Here is a 14,277-nt window from a genome sequence, read left to right as displayed (position 1 = left end):
GAAACAAAAGTTATCGGCATCCTCCTGATAACATAAAGACAACCAGGGCTCTATTTCGATGTATTTCCTTAAGGTCTTTGTGGTGATTTATTTTTTCATGACTGCTATGGGTGTGTGGGTGTGTGCGTGCACAAACGGGTGTGTGTGTGCACAGGTGTGTGCACACTCAGCGTTATCGGAGCATTTCCCATTTTGTTCATACTTGTCATAAACACCATTTGTATAGCTGGACATAAAGTAGATGGACCAAGGCTGACTTGGCCATTTTCTTCTGATGTAAAATGTTAACGTAAATTATTTTTTAACGTGGGGAAACATGCCTAACATAAAATGCCCCATCTAATTCCTGCTGGGGTCCCGTGGAGCGGCACTTGGTACACTGACACTGGTATACAGCCGTCACCACTGCCGTTCCACAGAACTCTTTCCGCTCCCCAAACTGACGGTCCATCCCAGCTAAGCCACCCACTGGCTCCTTCCCCCGGCCCCTGGCACCCACCTGCCATTCGTTCTGTTTCTATGAATTTGATTAATGTAAATTTTTACTATTGCACATTGCTTTCCTGTGTAAGATGGCTTAAATGTGAGACTTAATGCAAGCAGTATCTGCCTGATGCCTGTCTTTAAAAAATATTTTTTAATGTGTATTTATTCTTGAGAGAGAGAGAGAGAGCACAGCCTGGGAGAGGCCGAAAAGACAGAGACACAGAATCTGAAGCAGCTCCAGGCTCTGAGCTGTCGGCACAGAGCCCGATGCGGGCCTTGAACCTGCGAACCGTGAGATCATGACCTGAGCTGAAGTTGGCTGCTTAACCGACCGAGCCCCCCGGGTGCCCCTTGCCTTTTTTTTTTTTAAATCAAATTGGCAGCTGTCCACATGGACAGCCAACCTGCCCATCCCTGATTGTTCTATTTTACTGATGGTGTCTGAACATTCATGTAGGGTCATGATGACTTAACCCTTTCTACCTTCATGAACTGCAAACATGGAAAGCGCGTGGCAGGGAGATGACTTTAAGACAGACGTGCCTGGTCACATACTTGGAAGCTTCTCCCGCGTGGATTTCCGGATCTTTCATATGGCCAGTTTCACGTGGAGACGGCCGGACCTCACACCATCCTACTTCTGTTTTCTGGGGAAAAACTCCACACTCAACGTTCCTCTTCCTCCTTTTGTGATACTGCATAAACACAGTAACTAGGATTTTTTTTTTTTTGGCATTATTTTTTAGGTTGTGGTAAACTACACATGACATGGAGTTTCACATCTTAACTGTTTCCTTTTTAATTTTTTTTTTTTTTTTAATTTCTAGGAGAGAGAGAGACAGTGTGAGCAGGGGAGGGTCAGAGAGAGAGGGAGTCACAGACTGAAACAGGCTCCAGGTTCTGAGCTGGCAGTCAGCACAGAGCCCGACGCGGGGCCCAAACCCACGAACCGCGAGATCATGACCTGAGCGAAAGTCGGACGCTTAACCGACTAAGCCACCCAGGCGCCCCACATCTTAACTGTTTTTAAGTGCATTCACACTCTTAAGTGCAGCCATCGCCGCCATCTGTCTCCAGAACTTTCTCATCTTCCCCTAACTGAAACTCTGTCCCCATGAAACACTGACTCCCCGTGCCCCTCCCCAGCCCCTGGCGCCCCCCAATCTACCTTCTGCCTTTGTGAATTTCACCATTCTGGGGGTGGTCTCGTGTAAGTGGAATCACACACTATTTGTCCTCCTGCGTGTGGCTTACTTGGCTTTACATATTATTTTCAAGGTTTCACTAAAGTCCCTTGTTATCATTATCTTACTGGATATTATGAAGCCAACATGGACGTTTGGCTCAGGCCCCTTGGAAATGCTCACCCGTGGCCGCCAGCACTTGGACAGCCCCTCTCCCAGCCTTTTCTCCCAGATTTCTCCTGGTCTTCACTACATTGCACCCTTTGCCTTCTTCCAGAGATAACGATTTCCAAAGATAAAGATAGTTCCGTGATGTTTTATTCTAAACGTAGGATGTATACTTCAAACAATCGTAGAATATTAGAGCTGAAATCTCTGAATATTTTATCTTTTTAACACTGTTAGTGGCCCCACCCTGGCAGATAACTTATTCTTTTTCAAAAACCTATTTGATAGGAGAGCCCCTTTACCCAAAAAGATAAGTTCATCGGCTTCTCTTGCATAATACCATTCGTTGGAGACACACTCATACCTCCTTATCTGGCCTGTGAAATTCAAGCCGCGCATCTAGATCAGAATCGCAAGTAGGAAGCGACGGGTACTGCGAAGAAAGTAACTGTGGCCAAGTTCCGGCCTCTTGTTCGGGAAGGTAACGTGGGGGAGCCCCGGGACTTCAGATCCCAGTGAGTAGTGTGGTTCTAAGGGTTTAGCCAGCTTACACATTGCCCCGCGCCAGGGGTCACGTGTGCGTTCTGAGCTGAAGGCCAAGGGCAGAGCCATGCTGTGCGGAGCGGGAAGGCACGTAGGGAGGAGGCGGTTGATCTGGGACAAGAGTTAACGCCCATGCCCCTTGGTAAATAGTGACTGGATACATAACATTTAGATTACACGCCCCCTGAATTATTTTGTAACATCGTGCATTACACAGACCAGGCATCCGCACTGCATTTACGGCTAGTGTTTTATGTATTTAAATACTGATCACGAATAATTACTCATCTGCTACTTATAAACCATAGGAAGTAGGTAACATCATTACTCCTATTTTACAGATGAGGACACTGAGGCACAGAGAGGGGTTTGGCTAACTGGCCCAGGACCAGCAGTGAGTTTAGGGGAAGCTTCCCTCCCACGCAGAGTCTGCCCTAGAACCTGAACTGGTGTGTTCCTCCCCCGGCCTCGCCCCTGCAGAAAGCAATTGTATTCTGACACCAATGACAAGAGTAATTAACTTCACACCAGCTTCAGTGCTACGCCTTCTTCAAGTTGCTTTGCCTGATTATCTTTTGTTGGTCAAAATTAGACTCCAGCCTTTAGCCAAGAGTGTCTTGTTCTGAGACTTGTCATCTGCTTCCTTTCAGGTGGTTCAGCAGGTGACTGACCAGATTCTCTGCTCCTTTATTGGCAACTTTAATGCTGTTTAAATTCTAACAAGAGTCTGGCTGTATTATTACAGCGCAAAAGCAGTGATTCACACACTGCTCTGTCCTTACTAGTTCCCTAAGCCTAGAGGACACCAGTAAACCAGGGCTGCTGGAATATTCCTAAGGTGGCGTTTCTGACATTCAGACAGGCTAAAGGAATCTGCAGTGTAACGACGGGAAGAAGGTAGAATTTGTAACCACTTGTGGATTATGTGTACATCTAATCCAAAAAATCAGTCTAATGGGGAGAGTTCAATGAAGTCTTTCATCATGATATTTAAAAAAACAGCATAGGCATATCCCACAATAGTAATTTTTTTCAATTATGGCAAAAAGGTCAGAGCCCATCCAAAGTAGTATTGAGGGGGCGCCTGCAGGGCTCAGTTGGTTAAGCATCCGACTTCGGCTCAGCTCATGATCTCACGGTCCATGGGTTCTAGCCCCGTGTTGGGCTCTGTGCTGACAGCTCAGAGCTTGGAGCCTGCTTCAGATTCTGTGTCTCCCTCTCTCTCTGCCCCCCTACCCCCATCTCATACTCTGTCTCTGTCTCGCAAAAATGACTAAACATTGAAAAAAAATTCAAAGTAGTATTGAGGAACAAGGAAATATGCAGGACCTCGGTGAAGAAACCTATTACAGTTTGCTGAAGGACATACCAGATTGTGAAATGGAGAGAGACGTACCTGTTTTTCCAAAAGAGAAAACTCAGTGTTGAAAAGATGTGAATCCATCCCCTTAAATTATTTATAAATACAATGTAATTCAAATAAAATTCCAGTTTAGGGGACAAGACTGGTTTAAAGTTTGATGGTGATTCTCAAGTTAATCTTGAAGAGTAAATAGACCAACGAAGACATTTTCGGAATAATGAGGGTGATTTTTCAAGTTGTTCGATAGCCTGCAGCTTCTTTGTCCAATCCTACTACCTCCCTCTTCCCTCTTGAGATCAGATGCATTCAGTAGGTCCTCTACTGCTTCCTGAATAAAGTTCAAGTTCCTTAACCTATTATGTAAAAAAAAGAAAAAGAAGAAGAAGAAGAACATTCTAATAATATCTAAAGGGATTCTGAGAAGCAATCAAATTCCCACAATGCTATCACTTGAATAGAGTGGCTCGGCTGTGTTGTTTATTTTCTATTTCCTTCCAGTCTTTGTCTGTATGTGTACGTTTTTACTTAGCCGTATTCATGATATACTTGTCTAAGGGCCAAGAGCACCGAAAGCCTGGCTGTGGGAAGAACTGTAAGGCCGTGCCAGAATTCTGGGGGGGGGGCAGCTGCCTGCCAGGGGGCACAGCTCTCTGAGAGCTCCAGAAAAGCTGATTAAAGCCTTAAACCGAACTAATTAAGTGGCAGAGACTGACCCATGGCTTCTCTAAACCTGTAGATAAACTGCAATTCTGGAGTCCCTTATCTTGCAGGAAGAATAATCTGGGTGCTTCTAGAAAGGACAGAATGTGCTACAATGTGCTGCAAGCCCTTCATGCCTTCCTGGGGGCCCACCGTGACCTGCCATTCTGCATGGTGGCTGCATCACCCCCATTCTACACAGGAAGCTGGGGGGGGGGTTCCCTAGAGGGCCCGAAACTACACGCCAAGAAGCAGCAGACCAGGGATTCCTGATGGAGCCAAAACAGAGCTTGAGGGCTTTCTGCCGGAGTCACTGTGGCCTCTGGCTGCGAGTCACTGGTGCCGCCCCCCCCAGCCCTGACCCCTCAGCACCTTCTCACCCTCTGTGATGGATGGCGCCTGCCCAGAGGGGCCAAGAAGCCAAGCCCCATTCTTGGACCTTCCCCCGTGCAAGGCTCTCACTTCCACTGTCACCCCCTTGACCTTGGTGTGACCATACCACCTCTGAGGTCTCAGCTTCAGACTTCCCGCCCCTGGGGAGCTCCCGCCTTCTGTCTCTGGGTGTCTGGTGCGGGCTGCCTTGCTCTTCCCGCTACAACAATTAGCCTCGCTTCCAAGTTCTCTCCTAAAGAAAACAGAGGGCCCTAGATCTTAGATGGCGAGTTGAAATTGTTCTTGACCGTGATTTCTGTATGTGTTCGGTTTGAATCTGTTGGAGCGCGACTCCCCTGTGTAAGTCGATAAGTCAATGTGCTTCTAGAGTGTGGGCACCTTTGGCGAAGGGACAAGTCCCTGTACATCAGGGATTCTCACCTGGGGACATTTTGCCTCCCGGAGGACATTTGCCAGTATCTGGAGACATTCTGGGTTGTCACAACTACGGCGGAGAGTGCTCCTGGCATCTAGTGCGGAGGCCAAGGATGCCACTGAACATCTGTGAGGCACCGGACAGATGCCGCACCAAGAATGACGTGGCCCCCAGTGTCCCTAGTGTCGAGGCTAAGAAGCCCTGCTCTCTATTCATGTTAGCGTTTCCTCAGAGTCTGACCCCACATTTGATCCTGGATGCCTCCATGGAAGTGGGGATAAAAGGAGGGGGCTTCAATATGATCTGAGTAGCTGAAATCAGAAGCATATCAAAAGGCCCCAGTGAGGGGCTTCTGGGTGGCTTAGTCGGTTAAGCATCTGACTTCGGCTCAGGTCATGATCTCACAGTTTGTGAGTTCGAGCCCCGCGTCAGGCTCTGTGCTGACAGCTCAGAGCCTGGAGCCTGTTTCAGATTCTGTGTCTCCCTCTCTCTCTGACCCTCCCCTGTTCACGTTCTCTCTCTCTCTCTCTCTCACTGTCAGAAATAAATAAAACATTAAAAAAAATTCAAAAGGCCCCAGTGAGCTCAGAGAACCACGCCCCCCATTATGCAAAGGCGGGTCTAAGCAGCCCCATGAGATGTTAGGTATAAAGGTGCTTTAATTGACCTCTTCGCTGGTACTCGGAGATGACGTGGTCAGGAGTGGCTATTTGATCTCCAGTTATTCCAGAATTTCCACTCTTGTGCCAAACATGCCTCTTCAGACTGCTGGTCTGGGCTCCTCCTTAAACGTCCCTTGAATTTCATCTAAAATATTCATTTTTCCAAAGGTAAGACTTTCTGATTCTATGTTGAAGTCTTCTGGAAAGATACACAGTTCATGTAGAATGATGATAAAGGAGTCGATCATAATCTGGTACTTTTCTGGAATATAATAGTTGATGACTTATCTCTGAACTGCATTTCAGGGACTTGAGGGCAGAGGGGAATCGTGTTATATTAGGGTGTGGGCTTGTGTTTTTAGTGCCATGCTGAAGTGTGTGAGATGGTCTTTATTATATACGATTTACTCCTTTCTTTAGAAAGATGACTTTAGGGATGCTATTTTAGGAATTTCCGTACCTTGGGGTAGAAGGTGGCTCACTTCTGATGTTCTTGTCTGTCTTTAAGTCAGGTTGCCTTTAAGCCAAGCTGCTTATTAGTGGGAATGCCTGATTTTTAAACCTTTGAATTCATCTTACCTGCCCTTAAATTTCCCCTTTTGCCATAGGTACTGCTTAAATTCAGATCATAAAGTCCTGTGTCCCCCACACCTCTTTTCTGTGAATGACATTTGTCAGTCACATCTGTAGCCTGATGGATTTCTGGAGGGGAAAGATTTGCTCTGTGCATCTGCCTATGGTTACGTTTTGGCCTTTCTAGCACAGTAAACTCATGGCAGGAATACTAAGGTCTAAGCCAAATAAATGAGTGAGAATCTAGAGAAAGCATTGCCTTCATTTATTTAATCACCATATTCTATTCCTAAGAATATATTGAAGCATTTGGTTTATTTCTTATTGGTGGGGTATTCCATTAGCTGGTGAACGCAGTTCTCGAGAGCAAAGCAGTTCCCGTCACTATTTATTGTGAGCAAAAGCCTTTTAAATGGACTATTCAGAGAGCGTATATAGATATATTTTTTCTTTTCTGTAGAGTTAACTTAGGGGCTTTTTCACAATTTATCCCTCTATAGCTGAGAAACACAGAATGGATTTTGGTTGTTTTGTTTTCAATATTCTTAGAAAATAATCAGTTGAGGGGCGCCTGGGTGGCTTAGTCGGTTGAGCATCCGACTTTCACTTAGGTCATGATCTCGCGGTTCGTGGGTTCGGGCCCCGCGTCGGGCTCTGTGCTGACTGCCAGCTCAGAGCCTGGAGCCTGTTTCGGTCTGTGACTCCCTCTCTCTCTGACCCTCCCCTGCTCATGCTGTCTCTCTCTCTCTCTCTCCTAGAAATAAATAAAAAAACATTAAAAAAATTTAAAAAAAAAAAAAGAAAAGAATCAGTTGATTTTCGCGGTGTGTTGTGCTCACGAAAGACACAACTGGTTTTCCTAAGAGGTACTTCATTGAAGGTGAATGTGGCTGTTTCCTTGGTTACGATAGATGGGAGATTCTTCTGGGATCCTTCACGTCCCTGGTCTGGCCTCAGGATCACCAGTTCTGAGAGATGGAATGGAAAAATTGATACTTTTTTTTTTTTTCCCCAGGATTGCTATGGAAAATCCCTGGGCACTCTGGGACATAAACTTAATTCCAGAGTACAATAAATTAGATACTATGTTAAGTGTGGGTCAGACTTTACCCTGTGACAGCACTGTTGGGCTCTCTGGAGCTCATGGAAGGGCTCTGTGCTCAGGACTGGGAGGAGCATGGACCTGGCTGGGCCAGAGGCAGCTCCGCGGCAGGCCCACCGATTTCTGTTCCTCCTGCGGTTCCTCCCCCTCAGCTCCCTGCGCCGGGACTGTACTCCCTGTCATCTGTCCCTGGCCACTTGGTGTCTCATCTCCATTCAGCTCAGAATCAGGGCCAAACCCCAAGTCTCTATACATGACCCTTTGGACCAGAGTCTCTCAGGCCCATCCCACCCCACCCCCTTCCCCCCCCCCCCAGCCTCCCTTGGCTCCCACCTTTCAGCTTCCCATCCCCAAAAAAGAGAGGGACAAATGAACACGCGTCCCCACCGAGCCCTCCCCTGAGCCCTCCTCCTTCCTCCCAGGCTGCAAGCTGCCTGTTCTCACACATGCCCAAATCGCTGAAAATGCTTAATCGTAGAGTTTTAACAACAGCGTGTGATACCGATGTTTTTCTAGCTGGAAATTAAAGGCTTCCTCGCCGTGTTCTCACCCCCTCCGCCTCGTGTACCGCGGGTGTGTTCACACCAGCCTCCTGGGGAAGCTCGCGGACAGGGCTTTCAGGACACGCCTCTTTCTCTGTTTCTCTGACCACCCCCGTCTGTCCTGGCTCGTTGCTGACACATCTCTCTCCTCCTACGTGTTGGAGCCCCTTTCCCTTCCTCTAGCCTCCTTCCCCTTCTGTGCCGGGTCCCATTTTCGTCGTCACCTTTAACCCGTTCACACTTGTGACGGTACCGGGGGGTCTGTCACCTTTCTGCCCCTCCAGTGCCGTCCACCCAAAACCCAAACTCATCTCCTGCCTTAGAAAATCCAAAGGATGCATTGGATGAAGAGGAAGTATGATGAATCACTGGGTATTAGGTAGCTATTTAAAAAAATTTCTAAAGACATTCCATTTTTAAAAGGGAATTTCTATTCCCAATTGCTATGAAAATAGAAGATACTTAAGATCTATGAGAGTTGGGGTGCCAGTCGGTTAAGTGTCCTACTTCGACTCAGGTCATGATCTCACAGTTCATGGGTTCGAGCCCCGCGTTGGGCTCCGTGCTGACAGCTCAGAGCCTGGAGCCTGTTTCAGATTCTGTGTCTCCCCCTCTCTCTCTGACCCTCCCCTGCTCATGCAGTCTCTCTCTCTCTCTCAGAAATAAATAAAACATTAAGTAAAATTTTTTTAAAAAGATCTATGAGAGTTAATGATAACCTGTGAAAGTCCTCCATTTCATCAGGAGAATCATCCACCCAGCGCCCATCACTTAGGAAGTGCCCACCGTGTTCCAAGGTGAGGACACGCTCCCATTCCGGAAGGGCCCACTCCCAGGGAAGGGGAGGCTAAGTACCAAGTCATAGGCAGCTGAGAGAAGGAAGCGTGTGGCTGTATCACACCCAGCACAGGTGAGTGCTCCCTAAGCAAGAGCCGTTTCGATGCAAGAAACAATCTCACTCTTCTTTTTAGTTGCCCCTGTGCTGGACTTCTGTCCACCGCAGCGGACAGTCGACATTCTGGCCCACAAGCTATGTTTGCTGCACAGTGGGGTGCAGCTTTCTCTGCAGATGACAGGCAGGGTCTGGCCTCCATCAGATGCCCTCAGTCTTTCTGGGAGAGCCAATGAGGCCTTTGATCTGGGTGTGTGCACTGCCTTGTCTGCACCCCTGGAGCGGAAGCTGGGGTCACTGGTCCAGGCTAAGCCCAGGGAGACAACTAAGGACATTCACCGTGGCTGTTGACTGTCTGTTCCCAGTGAGGACCCCTGGGTGGTGGGGGGGAGGGGGGGCCACTCTGTTTGTGCTGGTTTGTGCTGTGGGCTGGATGCTAAGGACTCGGACTTTTAGTGGGGACTTGGGTTAGTGAGCCTGGCCTCACTCTTCCAACGTGGGTCCACGGACAAGTTATACAACCTTTGTGGGCCTCGGTGTGCATATAAAGTGCTTTATCAACTGGCCGATGCTATGCAAGTCTGGGTAATCATTTCACAAGCCAGCTTTTTAATACAAAGTGTTCTCTGATAGTCATCAAAAGGGTCCATGCAAAGTAATAACAAAAACATAAGCTCATTGTTTATAGAAGGACTTAGAGATGTTCATTTTGTTGTAATCAATATGAATAGCGGTTCATGTTCGCAAAAAACAGCAGTTACGGCTGACTGACTGAGAAAGTTGGTTTTGTGTCAGTCATCTGACTCGAGGGGAGGCCGAGAGCACCCCCCGCCCCCACCATCTGCTCTCTGCTTTGTGCCAGGATCCCAGGAAGGGCTGGTCGCTGTGGCTCCAGCACTTAGAACCAAACCGCAGCTGGAGGCGAAGCTCGCGAACTTAGCAACAAACCCAACACCATGGAGATGAGTAAACTAGTTTGGGTGTGGCCACGTCGGTTAAGTGTCCTGGCATTTGCTGGTTAGCTCTGCTTCGCTGTTCCCAGAGCAAAGTGAGGCTGATCTATTTACCTTTGCCTCATTTCTCAGGAGTCCCTTCAGAAATTAAATCCCGCCTATAATCTTACTGTACATCGGAGAACAGCTTTTTAGATTTCAGACATTTAACTTTCGTTGAGGGGGCACAGAGGACCACAAGCCTGGCGGCTTCAGGGAATGCCCGAGACAGTCCAGGGCGCCCATGAGCCCTCAGCACAGAGCTCCCGGGCCCAAGTCCTGACTGCACATTTGCGTGCAGGCCCTTAACTGCCTGGCAGCTGGGAAGGGGCCTGAAATCCAGAGTCCACCTGTTAGAAGCGGCACCTTGACCAAAACATTGTGGAACTGGGGGGAAATGGGACCTGCGTTCTTAACCTTTACAGCTACTTTTATAAGGACCCTGGGGCAGCCCTGGCCCAGTCCAGACTGATGGCCACCCCCGCCTCATGCGGTTCCGCCCCGTTCAAAGACACCCCGGGGTTCTCCTGCCCACCTTCCAGAGGATGGAAACCTGGGGCTTCTTGTCTGCTTTCTTCCCACCTGACGCTCAGGTGGTTTTGGTTTTGTCTTCTTCAAGGGAAAGAGCGTATGTAACTCTGCCAAGCTGTCTTTCGAGCTGTGAGCACGGGGGAGAAATGTGTATTTGGAGTGCATCCCATTCTACAGAGCGTCACTTTGCACAGCTCTACCCCTGTCCTCCACGTTTTCCTGCAATTGCCGGAAACAAGTTTGTAAGTTCAGTCCAAGTGGCCTCGCTAAGAATAAAAAAAAAAATGTCCTGCTTGGAAAGGAGGCCTCAGTGGGGGGCCTTTTCATTAGAGACCTATTTATAATCACAATCAACAGAAGGCGACTAGACCCCTTGCACTTTATGCTTGGGCTCCAGGATCTGCATAATAATATCAAGAAGCATGGATTCAGGGCTCCTTTTACAGTATAGACTTTGACGTTTGCCCCGGGCCTGGGACCTGCCCCCTCACAGGACTCCTGGACGGAGACACGCTCAGAAGGGAGGAGCCTCCCACCTGTAAGGACGTTGGATCAGCAGTTTTCTCTGATGTGCTACCACTTAGAGAATAAGAATAGGAATAAGAAATCTCTTGCGCACAGACTGGTGTTATTTTACTGCTGGTGTTGTTAGTGTGTTCCTAGGAGGAAAAGTAGTCAGCTCCTTGCTTCTGCCTCCCGGACAGTGTCCTGCGGCCCAGGACGTCTGCAGCCAGCCCCCTCTTGTGGCTTCTCTGGTCCTCCCAGTTCTCAGCCGTTTCAACTCGTCTGTTTTAAATTTTTTTTTAACGGTTATTTATTTTTGAGAGAGAGACAGAGCACAAGCAGGGGATGGGCAGAGAGGGAGACACAGACTCTGAAGTGGACTCCAGGCTCTGAGCTGTCAGCACAGAGCCCGATGCGGGGCTCGAACTCACCAACCGTGGGATCATGACCCGAGCTGAAGTAGGATTTTAACGGACCGAGCCACCCAGGCGCCCCAACTCATTGTTGCCCTGCTTCCTTCCTGCCTTCAAGGAGGACAGGAAGTCCTGGGTGCCTTGGGTGGGGACTCTGGGGACCCTGGGAAGAGACGGGCTGAGCAGCGACACTGGTTTGTGTCCACACTTGTTTATGTAGAACAGTTTAAAATGCTGTTCTGCAATGAATTTAACTTTCGAGAATCCAGAACTGTGGCACACTAACGGATTTAGAAAGAGGTACAGGATAAGGAGGAAACGGGCATGAGAAGGTAGGCGTTTCCATCCCTTTCAAAGTTCTTTTGGCCAAACCTGACATCACCCATCAGAGTTGGCGCCGTGGTCGCCTCCGTCAGAGGGAGGCCTGGGGAGCGTCCCCCACTGCGTCGGTCAAGGCGTCCGCTCGCCTCCCTTTTCGGTGGCCCCTGCCCCCTCCTCGGTCAGGTCCTCGGGTCCTTCAGCACCTCCCGTGCCCACCCAGCCTCCGGGCTAACCCCGTCCTTCACGAGCCCCTCCTCTGACGCCTGGTGCGCCCGGGGAAGGGCCGGCGACAACTGGCTGGGCTGACCCCGAAGTGCGCATCCGCGGTCCCCCGGCACTTTCTGGGGCCGCCTTTTTAGAGAATTAGGCCCGGCGGTTCTGTTCAAGTCCCCGTTTTGAGGCGGGGAGGTGGTCTCTCCGAAAAGGACCTTCTGGGCAGGAGGTAGGAGAGGAGACGGGGCGACGGCGCGGCCCCCCTCGAACCGCCCTGCGGCCGGACCCCGACAGAGGGGACTCCCCCCGCCCCGCCCCACCCTGCGGCCGGACCCCGACGGCGCGGCCCCCCTCGCAGCCCCCTGCGGCCGGACCCCGACGGCGCCGCCCCCCTCGCACCCCCCTGCGGCCGGACCCCGACGGCGCGGCCCCCGGATCCGCGCGCGCGCCCGCTCTGCCGCGCGGCCGACGCAGTTTCGTGGTTCCGGAAGCCCCTTCTCGGAGTGACGCGGTAACGGGGTGCCCCCGCCGGCAGGTGCTGCCCTGCTCGGGGCCGAGGGGGCCAAGAACTCAGAAGCTCAGTTTGGCGCGAATTTGGAGGACGTCGTGGGGCGGGAGCCGCGGGGGGCGGGGCGGGGGCGGGGACCCGGCTCCGCGCTGGCTCCTCCCCCCAGGACCCCTCCCCGGTTCAGGCACCCCCGCAGGCAGACCCCTGCCCCGCGAGCGCTCCTCCGCGAGCCCGCTGTTCCCGCCGCCCCCGAACTCGCGCGCCCCGGACTCTGGGCGGGCACCGGGCGGGCTTGCGGGCGGACCGGCGGGGTCTTTTCCTCCCTTCCCCCCCCACCTCCGCCTTTCCGGTGTCGCCCCGAGGGGGGTGGGTGGTGATTGACAGCCGCGCAGCTGGGGTGCGGGGCGCACCGGGTGGACGCGGCTGGGGGCGCCGCGGGAGGTGGGGGGGGCCCTCCGGGGCGGGGCGCGCACGGGGCCGGACCCCGCCCCTCGGCCCCGGCTGCCCCGCCCCCGGCCCGTCCGGCGCCGGCCACCTGCGCCCCGCCCCGCCCCGGCCGCGCCCGGGAAAGGCGGAGGCGCCTGGGCTTCGGGAAGGGCGAGCTCCCGCCGCGCGTGTCCGGGGACCGCCGTCCGCCGCCCGGGATGCGGCCGCGCTGAGAGCCCGCCGGCCCGCGGCCCCCAGGACGTGCCCGGGGCTCCTCCCCGGCTGTGCGAGACGCGGACCTCAGGCCGGCACGATGACCAACCCTGCGGCCGCGCAGAACAAGGAAATAGACTGTCTGAGCCCAGAAGCCCAGAGGCTGGTAAGACGGAACCACCTCGAGACTCTGGGTTTGCTCCCGGCTGCCCCGGGCGGGGGGCACCTTCGCCGCCGCCCTCTGTGCGCGGGGAGCTGCGGGTGCGCTCGGCGGGGCCGGCACGCCCTGCGACCGACGTCCCCGCGCGACGGGGTGCGGGCCGGGGCGGCGCTGCGGTCGGGGTGCGCTCCGGCGCCGGTGCCTCCTCAACGCACTTTCCCGGACGGGGCCGCCCCTCCCTGGGACCCCCCTCCCCGAGACCCCTCTCTCGAAGCGCTCAGCCCGCTTGCGACGGCGGCCGGCGGACTCAGCCCAGGGCTCAGACCTGCGCGTGGTTGGGACTTTGGGGCTCAGCTGCTGGTTTGGTGGTTTACAAAATCCGGCACCTGGGACCTGGTGCCCAGAGCCGCCGGTGCCCTCCCCCTGCGGCTGGCACGTCCAGTGGCTGGGGTGGTTTGGGCCATTTATCCTGCTCTGGACCTCAGGACCAGTGCGGCTCAGCCCCTTCCCTCCCAGTACCCAGGACCCCGGTCACCACATCTACTCTGGCTGGTCTCCTGGGGTCTCCAGGTCTGGGCAGGACCCTCTCTCCACCAGAGTTTGCGATTACCCGGCTCGGTACCCAGGATTGGGATTCTGTATGTGGGGACAGGTGGGAAAGGTTTGTTATTCCGCGTTTTCACAGCTTGTGGTTGACTTCGAATGGGAACACAGGAAGGCAAAGGGGTGCGTCAGTGCTACAGGTCTCTAGAGAGACCCTAGATTTCCACCCCCTGGGCTTTTCTGGAAGCCTTGGTAAAAAGGGAGGCGGACACAGTCCCTCCTTCATCAGGCAGAAATTAATCATCTACTGGGAATTTGTGGAGGATCCAAGGTAGATAAGATTGCCCTGACCTTGGAGAGTTTATGGTAAGCCAGGGCGAGGTGTAGAAACAGATTCTGATGGATAACACTTGAAACTTACCTTCCTTGGT

General features: G+C 52.2%; 1 protein-coding gene across 15 annotated transcripts in view; it reads left to right on the top strand.

The window, feature by feature from the left end:
- Nucleotides 1-14,277, top strand: part of LRRFIP1 (LRR binding FLII interacting protein 1) — a 137,995-nt gene that overhangs the window by 40,534 nt on the left and 83,184 nt on the right. For 2 of the 15 annotated variants that reach the window (XM_039228637.1, XM_039228638.1), the window contains exon 1: nt 13,063-13,309. The exons of 12 other annotated variants lie outside the window; for them this stretch is intronic. In XM_039228637.1, the coding sequence (XP_039084568.1) occupies nt 13,244-13,309 (66 nt within the window). In that variant the 5' untranslated portion in view covers nt 13,063-13,243. Of the gene's footprint in view, nt 1-13,062; nt 13,310-14,277 lie in introns of those variants that run through there. One more of the 15 variants, XM_039228633.1, reaches the window with a different exon arrangement.

This window comes from Hyaena hyaena, unplaced genomic scaffold (assembly GCF_003009895.1).
Source record: "Hyaena hyaena isolate Hyena2069 unplaced genomic scaffold, ASM300989v1 scaffold_31, whole genome shotgun sequence".
Taxonomy (NCBI): domain Eukaryota; kingdom Metazoa; phylum Chordata; class Mammalia; order Carnivora; family Hyaenidae; genus Hyaena; species Hyaena hyaena.
This window is presented reverse-complemented; position numbering and strand designations above follow the sequence as displayed.